We start from the raw sequence: 2,506 nt of genomic DNA on the forward strand, positions 1-2,506 counted from the left end.
TCAGATTTTGCTATCGTCTGCGGTGTTGATATTCTTCTTGGGGAAAGTTTCGTGACAAATCTCCATGAAAGCTTGAACGATAACTTGGTGGTGACAGACGGCGTTCAAGCGGAGGAAGCACTCGAGAAGGTCTTGAAGATCGGTTTTGGTGAAGATTTGTCTCTGGAAGATCATTTGGAGCATGGAGTCTCGAAAATCCTTGTGCGGGTCCTTCGAATCCTTCTCAATCGCCACACTGTCAATGAGTTTTGAATTTGGTATTCGCATGTTGTCGTTGTTAGGGTTTTCATGGTTGTTGTCTTTGTCGCCGGAAGTGGTAGGGTTTGTGTTTTCTGGAATTGGGGTGGGTTGGAGTACTTCATAGGATTTAGGGTTGCTACATCCACAACCTCCATTTCTTTTGAATATAGCTCTCATAAACCTTTTTCTCTTGTTCCAACACATTCTGATTGCAATGAAAATTTACTCCCTAATTCTGCTTTTCTCTGCTAATCTGTATAAGAGGTTGCTAATCTCCTACATCTTCTTCTTATACATATAATTATCTACATAGATATAATTTATTATGCACAAAAATATAATTAATTATATCTTCAGCATAACTAATTATATGGTAAATATTTTGTTAATCACTAAATTATTAACGGTATATATAATATATATTCGAAAGGTATAATGCTTTGATACCCAATAAAATAATTTTTTTAATAAAAACTTAAACTAAAATTACTCATATTTACTACAAACTTAATATTTAATTAACTCGTAATTAACTAAAAAAATAGTAATATCAACCTTTAGTAAGTGTATAAAACATTATAATAATTACCGTCACTATAATAAAAATACAACCGTTAATATTTTATGGTACGAGGAGCATTTTGAAAAAAGAAATTAAAATAACATTAATAAAGATCGACTATAAAAAATAATTGATTTTGACATTTTTAAATTTTTAACAATTATTTTATATCTTCCAAATTGTTGTATTTAGTAATAAATAAAATTGGTTATATTTAAATTATTTTATCTAGATAAACATTTAAAAAGAAATATATTCAAATTTAATATATTAGAAATTGTTAAATTGTCTATTCAGACACAGTATTTAACAAAATAAATATTAATACTTTATCTAAAAAAATTAAAATGTAAAATATATTAATTTTAAAGAAAACGTTTTAAAAAATTAAAAAATATATATATAAATAATTTAAATATCGTAATTTAAATTTCTTAAAATCAGAAGAATGATGTATTCGCTACCAATCTAAAGCTGATGATTTGAGTGTCCTACTAAAATTTTGGTAAGCAAAAATGATACTGCGAAAGTAGGAGGGAGCATCGTATGACTTAAAATTGTCCAAGTGTCGTATTTAATTGGCTCCACTTTGATTACAAAGACTTTTATTTTAATGATAATATTTTCGTGCATGTGACATTAATAGGAGTATTTAAAATAAATAAAAAAAATAGCATTTAAAAGCATTGTCTTTTCAATAAGAAATTTTCTATTATGTGAAAACTTTCAAAAGTTAAAGCATTACTAATCATAATCCGTTTTAATTAACTACCTACTAATTTTTAAATGTTTAGAAAAAAAATAATATTTTTTTATTTATTATCACAATGTTAGTATATAATCTCTCGTTTCCTCCCTAAATTATGTACATTCCATGAATTTAATAACTTTCAATATCATTAAGCATAACTTTTAGTTTTTTTTTTTTTAAAAATTTACATTATAGACAACAAAAAAAGTTATTAATGATGTTTAACATATGGAAGATTTCACATACGTAAGAGAATCTTTCGAATAGTATCGCTTGAATTCTAAACTTAACTTAATCTTATATTATGTTAAGAAGTAAATTTTAAATTTAATTTAATTTCACAAAAATGATTTAAAGGTAAGATTTGTGTCAACACCTAATTTCCTCCGAGAAAGTAAATAATCAATATTAAAGAAAATAATAATCTTCCTCAACTATTGATATAATTTGCTACATCAGTTTCTTTTTGAAGGAAAAAAAATAATAAGATCCTTTTTTTTAAATGGGCAATTTTTCTGACAATTATTTGATTGCAATCAAGACTATTTCTTTCCCTATTTTGCTAATTGTCAATTAATTCGTCATTAAGGCAAAATCACATTAATATTACAATATGTGCCGATAAGTACACACTTTGTGGAAGGAAAAAGGGATTGGGGAAAAAATAGAGGAAAACACTCAGAAACATTAGAGATGGAAGGAAAGAGTATAGAGAAAAAATATGTTCTCACACATAAAGGTTTTGTGAGCAACAATCACTGAGTAAGCACTAAGGGAATTCCAGAAGCTAAAAAGGTATGTCTACACTCCTATTCTTCTCCTTTTATTATACTTTAAAGTTTTCTTCCAAAGATTTTTTTAAACATAGACAATGTTTTTTTAAAATCATGATTTTTTTAAATATAAGTGTATGACCAGTTTCTTTTCTTCTTTTTCCACCATATTTTTAACAC

At 26.4% G+C, this 2,506-nt stretch overlaps 1 protein-coding gene across 1 annotated transcript; it reads right to left on the reverse strand.

Annotated features, from left to right (window-relative positions):
- Positions 1–444, reverse strand: LOC106753100 (transcription repressor OFP8-like). The gene has a single exon (XM_014634891.1). The coding sequence runs from the start codon at positions 442–444 to the stop codon at positions 1–3; it is 444 nt and encodes a 147-aa protein (XP_014490377.1).
- Positions 445–2,506: the final 2,062 nt, after the last annotated feature.

This window comes from Vigna radiata, unplaced genomic scaffold (genome assembly GCF_000741045.1).
Source record: "Vigna radiata var. radiata cultivar VC1973A unplaced genomic scaffold, Vradiata_ver6 scaffold_234, whole genome shotgun sequence".
Classification (NCBI taxonomy): Eukaryota; Viridiplantae; Streptophyta; class Magnoliopsida; order Fabales; family Fabaceae; genus Vigna; species Vigna radiata.